General features: G+C 55.7%; 1 protein-coding gene across 4 annotated transcripts in view; it reads right to left on the bottom strand.

The window, feature by feature from the left end:
- Positions 1-16,687, bottom strand: part of SFSWAP (splicing factor SWAP) — a 67,915-nt gene that overhangs the window by 15,911 nt on the left and 35,317 nt on the right. For 2 of the 4 annotated variants that reach the window (XM_032309403.1, XM_032309404.1), the window contains 3 exons: positions 11,818-12,048; positions 10,604-10,794; positions 2,491-2,756 (listed from right to left, as the gene is read on the bottom strand). In XM_032309403.1, coding sequence (XP_032165294.1) covers positions 2,491-2,756; positions 10,604-10,794; positions 11,818-12,048 — 688 coding nt within the window. Of the gene's footprint in view, positions 1-134; positions 155-2,490; positions 2,757-10,603; positions 10,795-11,817; positions 12,049-16,687 lie in introns of all 4 variants that reach the window. The other 2 variants (XM_032309406.1, XM_032309405.1) reach the window with 2 other exon arrangements.

The following is a 16,687-nucleotide window of genomic DNA, read 5'->3' as shown; positions in this document are numbered from 1 at the left end:
TGAGAACACCAGTGTCTCCTGGTTTGAATCTGCTGCAGTGTAAACCCACTGGGGTCATCCAAGCCGGCAGAGCCTGGACTGGGAGCAGGGGCGACTGCCCGGGGACACATGCCGCATTCCCAAATGAAGCAGACGCGAGGCTGTCAGCCGCGAGCTCAGGCAGGACTCCCCCAGAGACTGGCCTGAGTCTCATCTCCTCTGAGCGGCCCCGGGGCCGACGGACCGCTGGTCTCTCCTGCAGCCCCGAGCTTGGCGGGGTCTGGCTTCAAAAAGCATCGTTGATTTTTCAAGGCAAAACATCACGGATTACCAAACACTTGGAGGGCTTCGTGTCACGATAGAATTTCGATTTTATAACGAAGTGCACTTTGCCCTGATATCCTATGAGCTGCCAATCAGAGGCCGGAGGGTCCGGCCGCCTCGGACGGAGGAGTCAGCCCGCGCACGCGCAGTCAGCTGGAACGGGCACGGAGACACTCGGCCGCCACAACCGGAACAGCTTGAGTCATGAAAAAATCAGCTCTGGTGACAGGTAATTTTAACTGTAGGTCAAATTAAGGTGAAGCTGGCACTCTGCCAACGCAGAACTCAAAAGCAGAAAATTTTTGACTCTTTTCTTATAACTCCAGGCTGCACACTAAGAATTAGGAATTTGCTTCTTGCACTTGTCAGCACTGAACATTCAGAAAAATAGAAAATATATTCAGATCAAAGTATGTAACTCTGAATCTTTTCTAAAACAATGATTCAGGGCGCCTGGGTGGCTCAGTCAGCTCAGGTCACGGTCTGGGGGCTGCGACACGGAGCCCCGTGTTGGGCTCTGCACTGGGTGTGGAGCCTGCTTGGGCTTCTCTTTCCCTCTCCTGCTCCTCCCTTCCCTCTCTCAAAAAATAAAAACCAAAAACAATTATTTAAAAAGTATTAAAATAGGGGCCCCGGGGTGGCTCAGTCAGTTAAGTGTCTACCTTCGGCTCAGGTCATGATCCCAGCGTCCCGGGATTGCAGGGAGCCTGCTTCTCCCTCTCCCTCTGCCCCTCCCCTGCTCAGGCTCCCTCTCGTGTGCTCTTTCTCTCTCAAATGAATAAAACCTTAGAAAAAGTATTAAATGACATATAAAATGCCTTACTCTATTATGGTCAATTAAAAAGCACATAAAACAGAACTCACAACTCTGAGAGTCAGACGAGCACCGCAGCTGTGATGAGAACAAGCTGGGGACACGCTGGCGGCCGCGGCCGCCCCGCCCCCACAGCTGGGGACGGGCTACACTTGGTGCTCTACGCGCTGAACACTCGGGATCAGAGCACAGCTCGCGGCTCGCGCTGCGGACGGGACGAGTTTCCTCGTTGCCAGTCCCCCAGACGAGAGCTCAGGGGCGCCTCACGGTCGCCCTTGTTAAAGCCAGGGGGTGAAGGACAACGGCCCAGAATTTACGGGGCACGCTACTACTCAGAGGGCTGGTGTGGGCTGACGGGACTTATGTTCATTACATAACACCATTTAAGAAATTCTCTCAAAAAGAAACTTTAAAACATTTTGGTATTTACCTACAAATTCCAGGGAGCTTCCACAAATTGAAATTCTATCAGCAAAGTTGTTTGTCGAATAAAAGAACAGGAAGGTGTGTGGGTGTGTGTCTGGGTGTGCACGTGGTGTGTGTGGGGTGCGTGTCGGGATGGAACTTCCGAAGAACGACCAGAACTGCACAGAGCCGAGGAGCAAACGTGTTTACGTGGAGAAAATCCGATCTCACTGCTGCCACACTTGTCAGGCCTTCGAGGTCTGGTGTGGCTAGAAACAGGGACGTACTCAGAGGCGGGTGCGTCTGAGACAGGACGCGCCGGGCGCGCGCTTTCCAGGAAAGGAGGCGGATGCGCATCAGCTGCAGAGGACAGATGCGGTCCCCGCAGGCCGCGCGCCGTGCCGGAGAGGAAGCCAGCGGACTCCACTCGACGCCGAGCAACAGGCCGTGATGCAGGGTTTAAAGGCAGAGGTTGTGAACCTGCTGCAGTTGTTTCAGACAAAACTGCTCACTGGCCAGTGAATTCTGTGACCCTTCTGTGACCTGCTCTCACACCCAGCGGTTAAGGGCGCCTCTTGTAGGCGGGCAGAAGGGTAAATGGACGGAGAGAAGACACAGGTGCGGCCCGCGTGGACGTCGGGCAGGAGCCGCGCCGAGCCCGTCACAGCATGCATGCGGGCAATTAGCACAGGAAAGGCCACACGGACAGAACGAGACACCCCACCCCTGTGCGTTTTACATGCTGAACAAACCCGCTAAAACTTATATAGATCTGTTCTTAAAAAACCTGGCTGTAGCTTTAGAAATCAAACTCCGAGACAACCCGGAAAGATGTCATTGGGGTTTGCAACCTGGACCTGCAGGTGAGCCATCAGAGGTCTGTGCTCTCCCCGCTGGCCCGGTCGCTCTGGGGAAGGAGGACCCAGCACCCGCGGCAGTCCCGCGCCACGGGCGCCCTGCACACCCACCTGGAACGGCGCGCCGTCCGATAGGCACTGGGGAGACAGTGCTTGGCTTTCGAGTGGGACCTGGGCCTGGATTTGGAGGACGAGTGGTACTTGGGGGAGCGCGACCGCGTGCGAGACCGCTTTTTGTGCTTTTTCTTCTTCCTCTCCTTCTCCTCTTCCCGCGGGGGGTCCTTGCTTTTGCTGGAGGGCCCTTCCGGGGGCTTAACGTCTGAAGTGGGCAGAGGTCTGCCTCCGGCCAGTAGCGGACAGGGCACAGAACTGGCTTCCTGGGGACAGAAGCAAACATCGGGATGTTAAGAGGACAAGTAGGACATTTCAAAACGCGCACATGTAAAATTTCGACGTTGGGGCCCTCATACCATTTAACGCACCAACACCTCTCAGAAAGGAGCACGTCTTTTTCTATGGCTCTAAAACATCGCCCTGGTCTCCAGGGAAGTGGCAGATGCCAGGAGTATACGTGACAGTTTCCCCAGCCTCTGCTCGTTCACCAGCCCCAGCCGGCGGCACTTGACCTCATCAAGGGAACGTGGCAGCAAGGACACCGAGGTAGGCAGAGAGCTGAGCTTGTGCTTTCATAAATCACCGCGACCTTCCACTGACCGAGAGATTCTCAGACCTCCAGCATCGGGCTTTTATGAATCTCTAAACCAACCTGAAAGTAATTTTTGAAGGAAGACCTGAACTAAGAGGTTCCTCTTTGATTTTAAGAACTCTGTCAAAAGAAAAAAATCTTCCTTCTTTCCTTCCTGTGCCTGAGTTGATGGATGTTAAGTAAACCCTCGTGGCCATCATGTCACACACACCTTGGTGATCACACCGCGGACCTCATAGGCACGGTGCATACACCAGTCATGCCTCAGGACTAGCGGGAAAACACGGTTCTCACGGCAGTCCTCACCCAGGCAGCCCCACGGGCACAAGCCGGTCGGCACGTGCTGATCAGCGCGGTCCTGCACTCAACACACTGTTCACCATAAACCCCAGCACTGATGCGGAACACACGGAGGTGACGCACCCCAAGGCCCCACGGCGGGAAGGTCCACAGGTGGACGAAGACAAGGGAGCCTGTCAGCTGCGACTGTTATCCAGGGCAATGCCAGTTCTAGCAATTCCTTCTGAACAGCCAAGTGTGCATGCTGCACACCCAAGGACCCATGCCACACCACTCTGGAACGACCACGACCTGCAAACCATGCAAACGACCCTCGAGGGCGCTGGTCCCATGTGGTGCAGCCGGACAGTGAAACAGTGCTCAGCCTTTAAAAATAAGGTGGTAGTCCTACGTCCACTGATGGCCTGCATCATAGTATAAAATATCCAAGTTCACAGACACAAAACAGAACAAACCCCAAACCAACCCAAACGTGAACCTGAACCCCAGCTCACGTGCTGCCTGCCCCTGTCCCTGAGAAAGGTCCTTGATGCGCTCTAACTGAACACCACAGACTGGGACGCCCCGCCGCTCTGCATTTGAACATCGGGGGCATCCGAGGACCAGCTGGGATGCTCCGGGACAGCGCGAGGCGGGTGCTGAGCCTGAGGGACGGAAGCGGGCCCGCGGAATCCCGCAACTGCTCCTGTCCTCAACTTGGGTCCTGGTGGTCCACGTGGACAAGGCCCACTGGATAAGGGGACAGCGCTTCCAACTAAAGCCACACCCCTCCCTCGGCCTCGTCCCCACCTGCTGCCGGGGCCTGAGCTGTCGCTTCTGAAGCGGAGCCGCCCTGCACACTCGGGAGGCAGAGACGCCCAGACCCGCCCACAGCCCGGTGGACACGCCAGGACAGGAGAAGGGCAGGCTCGGTCACAGTCTCACGCAGGCTGTGCCCCCCCACCCCACACCTACCCACGAGCAGGTGCCGGCACCAAGCTCAGAGACATGCCACCTGGAGGTTTTTGGGCCATGCCCGCTCCGCACCGACAGGACGGCAGGGGCGGGGGGACGTGTTTCTGGAGCTCCAGGCACAGGCCCGAGGCTCTGGCTGTGCAAACACAAGGGCAGGGTACCCGAAGGCCACTTAGGGGTGTCCCATCACTTGCTAAGGGACAGGTGTGCGTCACTGGCCTCTCAGCTACCCTGGAGGGATTCCTGCTGCACAGCGAGACAGGCCGGGGAAAATCAAGGGACACCGAGGGAAGTTTCTTGAGGACACACAATAACGTCTTGGGCCATAAAACTCTTTCAGAAAATGTAAGCAAAATGTTTGGACAAGTGCAGTAGACACAGGCTCCCCTACATGAGCAAACTGCCTGTGCGGGCAACGGCCCTTCCTGCCCCCTCAATCCATGAATTCCAGAGGACACACACACTACCGGAGCAGGGGACAGACCAGAACATCCCAGCTCCCCAGTCACTGTGCCCTGCGGAGGGAGAAGCACAAGAGCCCGGTCCAGCTGTCCGGGATTCAGGTCTGAGTGGGCGATGAGGTGAGTCAGGGCTGAGAACGCAGCCGGCCAGGGGACGCTGTGCCTGGAGGTGAATCTGTACCATGCTCCCGCCTCAGAACACGAGCGCCGCTCTCTACCGGTTTTGTTGAGCCACGTGGGGGCAGTGGGGTTGGTTCCTGACCCTGTGCCATCAGAGCCTGACTGCGCAGCAAGCTGGACTGTCAAACCACTAGAAGACAGACTCAACAGCCAGCCAGCCGTATCCTCTGTGCTCGGCCGCAACAACGGAAGCCGTGGCCCGTGCACAGCAGTCAGCTATTGGCCACGTGTGGCCAGTGTGGCTAGGGACCTGGATTTTAAATTTCACTTAATTTTTTTTTTACTTTTACTTTTTTTTTAGATTTTATTTATTTATTTGACAGTCAGAGATCACAAGTAGGCAGAGAGGCAGGCAGAGAGAGAAAGGAGGAAGCAGGCTCCCCGCTGAGCAGAGAGCCCGATGCGGGACTCGATCCCAGGACCCTGAGATCATGACCTGAGCCAAAGGCAGAGGCTTTAACCCACTGAGCCACCCAGACACCCCAGAATTTGACTTAATTTTTAAGAAAGGTTTTATCCACATTTGAAAGCGACTGAGAGAAAGAGAGCCGGAGAGGAGTGCGGCGGGGGGGCGGGTGGCAGGGCAGAGGGAGCACCGGCCCCTCCGGAGCGGGGAGGCCGGCACGGGGCCCAGATAGTGACCTGAGCCGAAGGTAGGTGCTTCAGTGACTGGGCCACCCAGGCGCCCCCATTTAATCTTTATCAAGTTAAATTTCAATGACTCCGGGCGGCTAGCGGTTAGCATGTAGGACAGTGCACGGCTTGAAAACACCCCTGCACACAAACGCTGTTTCTGCCTTAACCAGAGTCTCCACCACCTCGCCCGCTCGAATGGCACGTACCAGCAGCCTGGAAGACAGACTCCCGCGGCTCCCCACGCCCCACTCTGGGTTCCGACGGCGCCTGGCCGAGCCCTCTGCCGCCACAATCAAGGACAGGCCGATGGGAAGACAGCGAATGAGCAGTTGCCTTCCTGGGCTGGAAGGTCACTATTCCAGCAACAACGGGCGAAGCACAAACCGGAAGCCGGGAGGGGAGCGCAGGGCAGGTCTGAGTGGCACTGGGAGAATTCAAGGAGGGACTCTGGGAGCCTTAGTGCCCCCAGTTTAGGACACTGGGAAATGACACTAGCCCGTCCTCTGATCACAAAGAAGAACTTGCCAACACGCTGGCACGAACCCAACAACTATCACGTCCCGCCACGGGGAAAGGAACTGCCCAGAAGCAGACGAGCAGGTACTTGGAGACATGACCTCCCCTGGGAAGGGAGGCCACGTCAGCTGTCAGAGTGGGGGAACCCCGCACAGGTCGCAGGGTGCGACGGTGACTCTGACACTGCAGACTGAAACACGTCCTCTGCAGCTGCGCGTCTGGGGGTGCCTGGCGGCTGTCGGCGAAGCCCCTGCCTTCGGCTCAGGTCATGATCCCGGGGTCCTGGCATCGAGCCCCGCTTCAGGCCCCCCCCTCCTGCTCAGGGGGAGTCTACTCCTTGCTCTGCCTGCTGCTCCCCCAGCTCGTGCGTGCGCTCTCTGCCAGATAAATAAAATCTTAAAAAAAAAAGTAAACCACGTCTGAATCTCCATTTCCTTCCCACCAGTCACATGTCCCGCGCGGCCCCTCCCACGCAATCTGACAGCCGGAGCTGAGCGCCCACGCTGTTCTCGGAGTGTTCTGCTGCGTGGGCGCCGCTGGTCACCCGGTCACTCAGGGGCCCGCACAAGGCTCCCGCCGACACAGCGGCCAGCATACTCCTCCCGTGGAAGCGCTCTCCCTCGTCTGCGTCCCTCTGATTCTGGCAGACAGCGGCCGAGCAGGCCACCCTGCCCGCACCTGCTCCGGCAGACCCCAGGGCGGTGCTGATCGCTGCTGCACCCACCTCCCGCCCGTGCGCATCCCTGGCCCCAGACGGCCCTCCCTACGGGGTCACCTCTCACAGGACCAAGGCTCCTCAAGCCCCGCCAAGACGCCATCTCCGCCTCCCAGCGGCCCAGGCACATCCACACACTCATCTGCTCAGCTGCCCTGCAGGACCACCCTGCGGGACAGATGCGACTGTGCCATCACCGGGTAGAAACAGGGTCCCCATTCATCTTCCGAGGTGCGCTGGCGCCTTGAATACAACAGAGGCTGGTTTTTATTCTCGCGTCCCTGCAATCGCTTGCTGGCCCCACAAACTCGGCAGGACCATTACCTTGAACAAACTGCTAGCATCTGAAGGTGTCCTGAAACGGGCTGTTACCGCACAAATGATCACGTGACAATGCAAAGCAGCTCAGATTTAGGATCACTGGTTTCTCTTCATTCTGAACCAAGCGCACACCCCAAAATGAGCCACGTACGTGAATTTCCAAGGACTCATGTATGTGCTTTTCTGTGCCTTACAGACTGCTCCACAACATACTGCCCCATCTGCCCATGGCGATAATCCCGCTCTACAACGTGAGATTGTACCTGGTCACAGAAGACCCCCCCTTCTGACGCACAGGTCAGCGGGGGGATGGAGCGGGCACGTACCCCAGGAGGCCTCTACAGTGAGCGGGAAGATGAGGGACTTGGCGACACGCACCGTGTCTAGCTGTACGCTCTTGAAACTAAATTCCAAGGCAGCCAGGCCACGGCGGACAAAGAGGAAAACCATCAGGGAAACTGATGAAAAGCCATCCCCAGCGAGAGGTTGGCAGCCAGGAGAACACGTGGACAGGCTATGGAGGCGGCCCTCGGGTGGCAGGGGCCAGGACACCAGGAGCCCCTAGGAAGTCACTCGTGTCAGGACAGCTAACGTATCTGAGCTAACGGAACAGATGCCATCTTTTCACCAGTCAAGACCAACAGCCGCCAGAGCCCGCGGACAGCCAGCACCCACTTGGGTATTTTCACAGCCCCCGGAGAGAGACAAACCCCGCCACAATCGTGTCAGGGGCTCACTTAGTAGTGCCTGAGATTTAGGAGCCATTTCCAAGGTCAGGGGCCCATGCTATGGCTCCACTCACTGGAGTGAGTGCGTGGGACACGGGAGCACGGTCACAGTGCTAAGACCGGGCCAGCTGCACATCCGCCCAAGGCTGGGGCAACTTATGGGCTGGCAGCAGGCGCTCACCCGATAAACACGCACAAGCACAAGCCCGACGGACACAGGGAAGAGCTCTGCGGGGTGAAAAGTCTGGCACGCACAGTAACGCACAGGGTGCGGTCCTAGGACTAAGACATTTATTTATTTAAATTTTAAAAAATCATTATTTATTAATTAATTAATTTTAAAAAACAGATTTTATTTATTTATTTGACAGAGAGAGAGCACAAGTAGGCAGAGAGGCAGGCAGAGAGAGAGAGAGGGAAGCAGGCTCCCCGCTGAGCAGAGAGCCCGATACGGGGCTCGATCCCAGGACCCTGGGATCATGACCTGAGTCAAAGGCAGCGGCTTAACCCACTGAGCCCCCCAGGCGCCCTCGTTATTAATTTATTTAACAGAGACAGAAAGAGAAACACAGCGAGGGAGGAACAGAAGCAGGGGGTTGGCAGAGAGAGCAGCAGACTTCCCACTGAGCAGGGAGCCTGATGCGGGGCTCGATCCTAGGACCCTGGGATCATGACCTGAGCCGAAGGCAGAGGCTTAACGACTGAGCCACCAGGGCCCTCCGGACTGTGACATTTAAATCTACATGTAGAAACAGATCGTTCTCCCTTGAGAATACATAAGCACTAAAACACAGCATTCACATAAAATGGGTTATGATTCAGCTTAAAAACCGACATATGACAGGTGACCCAAGCTGGTCCCGGAAGCACCAATACCCCACCTCCACGAGGCCCCGAGGGCAGCCAGGCTGATGGAGACGGACGGCATGGGCGCCAGTGGCCCCCCGCCGGCGGTGCACGGGGCAGTCTCCTTCAGGACTGTACCAGGGTCCTGACCGTGGAGGGTGGGGACGGCGGCATGCGACAGAAGTGTACTCAGTGCTGCTGAATGGCGTGCTCGGAAAGGATTAAGATGACCAGTTGTAGGTATGGTAATTTTACACAATAAAAACTACAGTGAGTAAGAACTTAGCACTTCTCTACGAGTCACGAAACAGGAACACAGGGGAAGGGAAGCGTGTGCTCCCCTCAGTGCCTTGCCCTTGCACGTGAACGGTCTGTGTCACGTGCACGTGGTGCTATGGTGGAAGTTGGAGCAGATGAGCTGCCGTAAAGTCCTGCGGGGTCTCGAGCCAAACCCTCAGAGGACATCCCCAGCTGCCCTGCGCACAGCGGCTCACACAGACCTGGGGGCTGCACGCCAGAGGGCCGTACCCGGGCCGGTAGGGGACCGTTGTGCCAGCAGCGGCGAGTGACGTGTGCACATCGCAGCCCACGAAGGCAGGCTGACCCATCTCCAGAAGCTGCTTCCGGCTACACTTTCACGTTGAATCTCACTTATGACAACTGCCAACATAATTATTTTTGTTTCAAAGCAATTAAAGACGTTTACTACCATCTGCTACTACTGTTACATTTTTGTTGAAACAGCGTGGGAGCTACAATCTCTCCCACTAGGTCTGCAAGGGGAATGACCCAGTGATTTAAACAAGAACCATCAACACTCATTTCCACGTATTACGATTCAGAACACACGCTCGAAAACAAGAAAGGTGGGACGCGCCGTGCATGGATAAACAGGAAAAAACCCCGAGTTGAAGCCTATCTCGCGTCTATAGGGAGGAATTCTGCTGCCGGGGGGAGGCCACAAGGCAGACTGGGGAACAGGGCACACTGACGCGGAGCAATTCTGGCTGTGACCAAGTTTTCACTCAAGCACAGCGCTGTCAGGAAGCACAGCTGTGACCACGTGACAAAATCGGCTTCAACAGCCCCACATGCAGATGTCCACAAACTACGCCATCTGCTCCGCACTCACACGGCAGGGACCACAGGACGTGCGCACAGCCCGCTCCGAGCCCCCCGCCGGCAGAGTTCCAGCTCCCCGGCCCCCTCGAGCTGCAACCGTCCCAGCGGAGGCATGTCGGCCTCGGTCCCTCCCTGATCGAGCCCCAGAATGACTCCTGACGGAGACAGCGGGCTTGGCCAGCAGCAGGAGGCAGGAGCCGGGAACTCACCGTAAGGCTTTCCTCGGAAAACAAATATACCCAGCGGTTACATGTGGCCAAAATCCATCTGGAGTCATAGCCCTGGACTCTCAGAGACGTCCGGGTGATCAAGAGCACAGGGCACCTTCTCTGTCACCGGGAAAGGCCTCTCCAAGACAGGCTGGGGACCATGGGAAGCGCTGGCCCAAGCCCGGGGTGGGATGGGGTGGAGGAAGCATGAAGGGCCGGTCATGGCCGTGACATCTGAGTTTGCTTTCGAATTCAAGTGCTGATGTTGACATGAACCCGAGCAGTCACTGTTCCAGCCAAGTGTGTCCCCAGGCGGACGCACGTCCCTCTCAGGGAAGCCCCCGGCGGCCTCATGTGCTCGCGAGAGCAAAGGTTCCCAGCTGGGGAGAGGCCCGAGTCTCTGTGACCGTGCCTGGCACCTGCCGTGGGGGTTCTGGTGGGAGCTTCGACCACAAGCTCCGGGCCCCCCGGGGCAGGAGGCCAACAGTCACCCACTTCTGCCCGGAATGCTGATGTGAACTTCAACTCACCTCCACACTGAAAGGATTTTCCTCAACTTTTCCGACTTCTGCTTCTGGCAGAGGATTTTTCAAGGTCTGTAAAAATAAAGCTGCTTTCCTTTTACGTTCTGCTTGAAGCTGCTTCTCCTTCGACTCCTTGGATGCCTGGGCCAGCTTCTCTCTGGCCGCGGCCGCGAGTCGGTCCTCCAGCTTTTGCTTTGCTTAAGGAAGAAACACAGAAGAAACCAAATGTTTACAACACGTGGTCTTTTACAAACATCTCGCTATTCTGATTTTCACAGGCAGTGAAAGGGTCATGAAATACAATGCAGTTTTCTAAAAGATTAACATAACCCAAATTTCTAGACAGATGAATCAAGCAAATTGAATTTTGAGAGACTTAGTTCAAAACGCTTATTATTAGTATTTCTAACGTTTCACCTTCAGAATCAAAGCCACAAAGTTGATGGGACTGCACAGCAGGGACAGCGGGGATCAGGGAAACCTCAGAATGCCACTCACCCCGGCCAGGGATGCCGCGTTACAAGGTTTACTCCCAACACGCAGCTCGGTTTATGGCAGTTGGTGCGAAATCAGACGCACACGCACAGAGCTGAGCCTGCCAAGGGACAGGGACTTGCACCAGGCCAGGTCTGAGCGAGGCATCCTCCTACAAATGTGGCTTCACCTGTGCGCGCGCGTATAGAAAGCGCAGTGTACACCCCGGGGAGCAGAGCCAGAAGCTGACGCCGGCGTTAACTATGTGAGTGCAGAGCACGGTGTGTTCCGGGGGCAGGTGGGAGGCAGGGGGACACCCGCACCAACGCCACTGGTGGTGCCGGAGCAGCTGGTGGCCTGGCCGGGGCCTGCGTCACCTTGAAGGGTCGGATGGGCTCACGGCAGGGCATCTCCTTGTCTGGTACAGGGTCCGAGCAGAGAGCACAGGCCGAGTGTTCGGCCCAGGGCTGTGGTCAGAGCGCACAGGCCCCATGCCCCCACGAAAGCACTCTGGGCAGACTCTGGAAACACGCTGTGGGAGCGCTGTGTCTGCTGCTTAGTGAAGAGCAGTGCTCACTGCTCTAACCAAGAACTTTCCTCATGTACAACACCCTCACCGGACCCCCGCGGTTCTGGGGTCTGAAGGCTGGAGGTCCCGGCTGGCAGTCTCTGTCCTGCGGGCTGAGCGGGTTAAGCTTGTGTTTACGTACTTTTTCCTTCAAGAAGTTGAAAACACATGGACAAACCTTGCTTCGCTTCTAGCTCCTCCTGGGTCAGCTGGGGCCGCTTCTCCTCAACCACTACACAGGGCGGGGTAACCGCCGGGTTCGTGTTCATGGCACTACTGGAACTTTCCTGGCCTTCTTGGCCCTCTTCATCGTCATCACTGTCATCATCTAGCTTAACACGGTTTTTTTCCAAGGGAAGGAGATCATTTTCTTTGGCCTTGATTGCAAAGCTTATCGGAGCAAATGAAGCTATTGAGAAAAGTGAAAACGGTGATAGACTTTTAGGTATCTGGAAGCACAGAGCAGAAACCCGCAGGGGCCCCACCATCCACAAGCGCATCGGCCAGCGGGTAGCGTCCCGAGTGGAGCCACTTCTTACATGGAGGGAGGTTCCAGGGCTGCGGGCAGCGCCTGCATGGTCAGAGAGGGCTGCTGACATGCACGCTGCATGCGGGGGGGCTGGGCTGGCCCACGGGGTGCTCGGGCGCAGGCACCGAGGGTGAGTCAGAGTCACCGCATCTATAAAGGGTCGGTTGCTCTCAGGGTTTTCCTTCCTTTCCCAGACTCAGCATATGGCTGACTCTGTACAGGACAAATAGGCACATGATGCGACTCGACTACGGAAAGGTACTTCTAAAAAACCCCACTCTATAACGTAGCCTCTTGTTACAAAGCAAAAGTTACTGGGCCCGGTGCCTCATTCAGCAAACACTTTAACACGCCCCTGCTTCGTGTAAGACGTGATGTCTGACTACTCTACGGCCGCCACAAAATGTCAGGTGGTGCCATGTTCTCCCCAAGAATATCTACAAATTTTACTAAGAGAAATACAAAGGCCCGAAAGGAAATAATCTTCCCTGTCCCCATCCACGCAGCACTCCCTCGAGGTCCCTGGCCCCTTCGGACACTACGGTGAAGGGGATTTTCAACAACACCTGCCTGACTGTACTGCGTTACTTCACTCTTAAAAACCATGAATCAGGGGCGCCTGGGTGGCTCAGTGGGTTAAAGCCTCTGCCTTCAGCTCAGGTCATGATCCCAGGGTCCTGGGATCGAGCCCCGAATCGGGCTCTCTGCTCAGCGGGGAGCCTGCTTCCTCCTCTCTGCCTACTTGTGATCTCTGTCAAATAAATAAATAAATCTTTAAAAACAAACAAAGAAAAAAAACACCCCATGAATCATTACCTAATGAAAGACATTCAAGTAAACCATAGCAAAGGGAAATTAAAAAAAAAAAAAAAGATTTTATTTAGTCATTCGACAGAGATCACAAGTAGGCAGACAGGCAGGCAGAGAGAGAGGGGGAAGCAGGCTCCCTGCTGAGCAGAGAGCCCGATGCGGGACTCGATCCCAGGACCCTGAGATCATGACCTGAGCCGAAGGCAGCGGCTTAACCCACTGAGCCACCCAGGCGCCCCTGCAAAGGCAAACTTGAAAGTGCAGCACACACCGCTGACTCGGAGAATGCAGGAAGCGGATCCGGGAAGGTACGCTCATCTTCTGGACGCACCTGAAACTTTCCATTATGAAACCTGGCAGGCTCCGGAAGGGCTGTGTCTGTGGGTCGGCAGGGAGGGGGCCCAGCTGGCCCGAGGGCCCCACCATCCGGACTCTGCGGCTCTACACCGCGGAAGCTTTGCAGCACATAAGCACCCTAGGTCTGCCACATAACCACGTTTTGTCCACAACTGCCTCGGGCTAGAGCACAGTCACATGCCACGTGCTGCGAAAGGCACAGCTGGTGAGTCCCCCGGAAAATCGGCAGCACACTGCCTGTCCCCATGCACAACACACCCTGCACAGGGGCCACGAAGACGAAGGTTCGTTAGGGGAGCCCACATTAACCGCAGGACTGTTACACAGTCCCCTCTTCCGCAGACACACTAAATCGTCTATGGGTGACAGGCTACGATGTCGGGGACTCGCGAAGGCAGCGGGGAGACTGGGGTGCTGCACTCATCATGGCACGCTGCATCTATACACCCTGACATTTTCTGTGAGAAAACAAGTTTAATATTACTCTTTACCACCTATAGTAATACGATGTCCTTAACAACATACGGCCAAGAGACCTTAAAAGGCAAAATAGTCACTTAAATGTCAATCAAAATTCCTCACGGACTTGGGGCTACAGCAGCACATCCCAAGAAAACTTTAACGATTCTCAAAACATCTCTTCCTCCAGACTGAATAAACCAGCCCTCAACAAACGCCGTATTTTAAAATACCCGCTTCTGGAACACTTCCTATGCTAACGTGTACGGACCCCGGCACGTATGCGTGTGAAACGCAAGGCCAGAAGCCCAGTTACTGACGCAGATGCTGAAGCAAGTCAGCAACGGCATGGGGCAAGGGGCCAACCCTGGGCCTCACCTCACGAAAGTGCAGCCCCGTCCGGGATACTGCTGGGCTTCCTGCTTATAGGTGGGGAACCGAGGCTACAAAGGCCAAGTAACTTTCCCAGGGAGCTGAGCCAGGGAGCAGGGGACCGGAAACCCTTCCGTCACGTAGGGAACCTAGCCAGGCTCCCCCTCCTGCAAGGATGCAGCAGCTCCGGCCCTGCCTCCACCGGCACAGCCTCCCTTCCCCCACCTCCGTGGGGCTGCTGCTCCCTCCTCCAGCCCCAGCTCACAGACGCCCGCCTGGCCTCTCTCTTCCACAGCTCTTCGGGTTTCGCATCGTGTATCCACAGCCCGCTCACCCTGGGCTGCAGGGCGTGGGGCCAAGGCGGCTGGGAGCCAGGCCGGGGAGCTGGGTCAGTGCGTGTGCGGCACACACAGTCCCCAGGCCTTCATCCTGCCCTGGTGCGCCCCCGCAGGTGAGGGGCCAAGCCTCGTTACGAATGTCAGCCTTCGAATGGACTGCGTTCTCTACGGAAAACTGACACCACAGATGGACAAAACGAAAGATCAGCCGTGGCACAGACACGCAGGCATGCCTGGGGCCACACTCGAGCGTTGCAGCCCGCTCCACTCGGGGAGCCACACTGTGCCATGTTCCCGTGGCAGCAGAGATCCTTTTTAAAAACCGGAGTTTCATTTCTTGGTCTGGACGTTCCAATGTATTTCACAGTTTCCCACGACTACGTCCGAGGGTTTACCTCTAAGAGCCCACAAGCCCCGCAGGGAGCACTCGGTCGGGGCACCGGCCCAGCCACAGGTGTCAGGCGTGAGCACGTGGCTGTTCTAGGAGCTGCGTCCATGCGCGCTTGCAAAGACGGTGCGGGCTCCTGCTGCCCTGAGCCTCTCCCTCTCGGAGCATTATGCATAACTTGACTGATTTGAGAGGCAAAAGGCAGCATCTTGTTAATGCAGATACACTTTAAAAATTTAAAAATGTATCTCCTGACCATCGTTTTCTCTTCTTTGGTGAGCGATCTGCCAAGTCCTTGGTCTACTACTTCTTTGCCACGCTGTCTTTCCTCACTGGTCACTGAGCTCTTCCCACAGTGTGCACCACGCCCCTTCTCCGGCCATGTGAACCGTCACCAACATTTTGACATTTGTCATTTAATTTCTTTCAGGTCCTGCCCCCATCAGACCTCCTTACCTTCCTTAGGATTTATGGCTTCAATTTCTAGAAAGTCTATTCCAACTCTTAGATTATGAAAAAGAAACTGCCTTTATTTTCTTCTATCTTCGTGTTTCTATTTTTAAAAGTATTTTATATTAGAGAGAGACAGTGTGTGCAGGAGCAGTGGGAGGAACAGAGGCAGAGGGACAAGCAGACTGTGCCCGCAGCACAGCCCCTGACCCGTGAGATCATGACCTGAGCCAAAACCAAGTTGGCAACTGCGCCAACCAGGCGCCCCTTCATGATTTTTTTTTTACATTTAAATACATAATCTGTCTGGAACTACTGTTGTGAGATGTAGAGGAGCAGTCGTATTTACTTGTTTTCTGTAACGGGGGACCAGACTTCCAGCCATCAGTCAGTCGCACTGGAGCGCACCAGCTACACCCCAGGACACACCGATCGGGGATCAGCTGCCGTGGCCAGGCTCGTGGGCTCCCACCCAGGGCAGCGCCCATGGACTGCTCCCAGGCCCCACCTGGCCCCAGGCCGCCCTGCACTCCCACTCCTTGGGAGGCCAGGCTCCTCTTTCTTGCAGGAGCAAACCTAACCTGATGCGGTCCTGCCAGCTGCCTGTGTTCTGGGACATCGTGGACCGGTGCCGTCCCCGAAATTCTTCCAGACCGTGCGTCCATCACACCTGCCTCTTCTTGACACGAGAGCAGCGATTAATACTTTCCTAGACCATTTTTTCAGTTATTTTCAAATTCATTCAAATTTAGGGTTACTTGTATGATTCACGTGCACTTCGAAAATGTGCTTTTCTTCACCCGTTGTCTGCTGTGTATCCGCCGACAAAACGGCGCACTTCACCGGCCTTTCCCTACATCCTCGCTGGTCCCTGCTGACTCGCACTGCACCCCCACCCCCGAGTTCCTCAGATGCATTGAATGCTTTCCTTCTGGGTTGTTTTTTCGTTTTTTTAAGACTTCATTTATTTGTCAAAGCAAGTGCACAAACGGGGGAAGGGCAGGGGCAGGAGAGGCAGGCTCCCCCATGAGCAGGGAGCCCAAAGTGGGGCTCAATCCCAGGACCCTGAGATCATGACCCGAGCAGAAGGCAGACGGTGAGCTGACCGAGCCACCCAGTTTTTCTAGGTTTGAGCTGAATGGCTGTCACAGGTTTTCTTCACCAACATAAGCATACAAAGCTATGTAAATTTTTGTTTGACATTTTTGCTGCATTTGATATTTTTTTGATAAATATTCTCATCGGGGGTGCCCGGCCAGCTCAGTTAGTGGAGCGTGCGACTCGATCTCTGGCTCCTGAGTTCAAGCCCCACATTGGGTGTAAAGAGGACTTAAAAGTATCTTTA

This window comes from Mustela erminea, chromosome 13 (assembly GCF_009829155.1).
Source record: "Mustela erminea isolate mMusErm1 chromosome 13, mMusErm1.Pri, whole genome shotgun sequence".
In the NCBI taxonomy this organism is placed as follows: Eukaryota; Metazoa; Chordata; class Mammalia; order Carnivora; family Mustelidae; genus Mustela; species Mustela erminea.
The sequence above is the reverse complement of the archived record's forward strand: the minus strand, read 5'-3'. Positions and strand labels throughout refer to the sequence as shown.